This window comes from Myotis brandtii, unplaced genomic scaffold, assembly GCF_000412655.1.
Source record: "Myotis brandtii unplaced genomic scaffold, ASM41265v1 scaffold986, whole genome shotgun sequence".
NCBI lineage: Eukaryota > Metazoa > Chordata > Mammalia > Chiroptera > Vespertilionidae > Myotis > Myotis brandtii.
In genome coordinates this window covers 2,302,674-2,304,048 of record NW_005372102.1, presented here as the reverse complement: position 1 = coordinate 2,304,048, position 1,375 = coordinate 2,302,674, and the positions used below count along the sequence as shown (strand labels likewise).

Sequence of the window (1,375 nt, the reverse complement as noted above, 5' to 3'; positions counted from 1 at the left end):
CCGCCAGACCCGGGCGGCCTCCAGCCTGTGCTCCGCCCGCAGGGGGAGTTCGTGAACGAGTACGTGGGCGAGCTGATCGACGACGAGGAGTGCAGGGCCCGCATCAAGCACGCGCAGGAGAACGACATCACACACTTCTACATGCTCACCATCAACAAGGTGGCCGCCCGCGGGGGGGGGGGCCTCGTGTGCTCACTGGTGTGAGGGGCGCTGACCTCTTCCTGGGCGTCAGGGAGAAGCGGGAGGGCCCGGGTGGGGGTGACGCCCTCCTCACAGGGAGCTGACTTGGTTGGTTTGGAAGGAAGGCCTGCGGTGGTCAGTGCTGGGGGAGAGGGGGGGAGAGTGGAGGCAGATGCGTTGGGCGCAGTCACGGCCCTTTCCGGGGTGACTTCTTTGGTGACCTCAGCCGCTCCCAAGGCAGCGAGCGAGCTTACACGTTCCGGGCCAGGCCCTCCTCCCGGGTCGGGGAAGCGGGGCCGGGGCCTGGCAGTTTTTAGAGCCTAAACTTAATCTTGTGTCGTGCACAGCGCCAGTCGCTCCTGTGACGCAGACTGGTTCCTGCCTGGTGCCGCCCGGGCAGCGGCTGGGGTGCCGGCTCTGCCCCACACGGGGGAGAATGAACAGTCACCCTCAGTGTTATAGAAACAGACCAGCCCTGCCCCAGCGTTTGGGGGACGGGGGACATGAGCAGACCCTCAGTAGAAGGCTAAGGTGGGTGAGAGCCCGAGACGAGGCGACGACGCTGAGGGAGACAGAGCACGTGTTAGAAATGGGGAGACCCAAACAGGCCCGGGGACCAGGTCCCCGAGCAGCCGTCCTGGGGACCGGCTGGGACGCACCCGGCGGGTTAAGGGCGTCAGACAGCTGTTAGCTGGGTGAGGGTGAGCGCGGGGAGAGGTCAGGGGACGGAGGTGCAGGCACGCGAGAGATGGAGCCTGGAAAAGTGCACATCTCCCCCAAGTCAGGCCACGGGAGTTCGTTACCACCTGACCAGGGTCCCGCGACCTGCGTCAGTCCCCGCCCCCTCTGCCTGCAGGAGACCTGGGCAGATGCGGGCACACGCTGAGGCCAGGAGGGGAGGTCGCTGCGCAAGACCAGGACGCTCTGAGTGAGCAGCGGTCTGTGCCGCTGACACGCCTGTGAGGAAGCCGGGCACTTACTCAGGCACAGAGACCATCTGAACACGAGAGAGCAGTGGGGACAGGCCAGGCCTGCGGGGCCCGCGGGGTCCAGGACGGTGTGCACCCTGCACTGCATCAGGGACCGTCCGTCACGACCCCGTGAGTGAGCCACACAGGGTGTGAGGTGTCTGCTGTGCAGGCGTGAGAGTGGGTGTGTGCGGACGGCGCGTGGCAGGGGAGCTGGCGTGTCCGTG

The 1,375-nt window shown here is 66.6% G+C and overlaps 1 protein-coding gene across 1 annotated transcript in view; it reads left to right on the top strand.

The window, feature by feature from the left end:
• WHSC1 (Wolf-Hirschhorn syndrome candidate 1) overlaps nucleotides 1-1,375 on the top strand; it is a gene marked incomplete at its 3' end in the record, with an annotated part of 63,660 nt that overhangs the window by 59,430 nt on the left and 2,855 nt on the right. Inside the window, exon 17 of the mRNA XM_014533459.1 lies at nucleotides 1-159. This exon is cut by the window's left edge and continues 246 nt beyond it. Within this exon, the coding sequence (XP_014388945.1) occupies nucleotides 1-159 (159 nt within the window). The remainder of the gene's footprint in view (nucleotides 160-1,375) is intronic.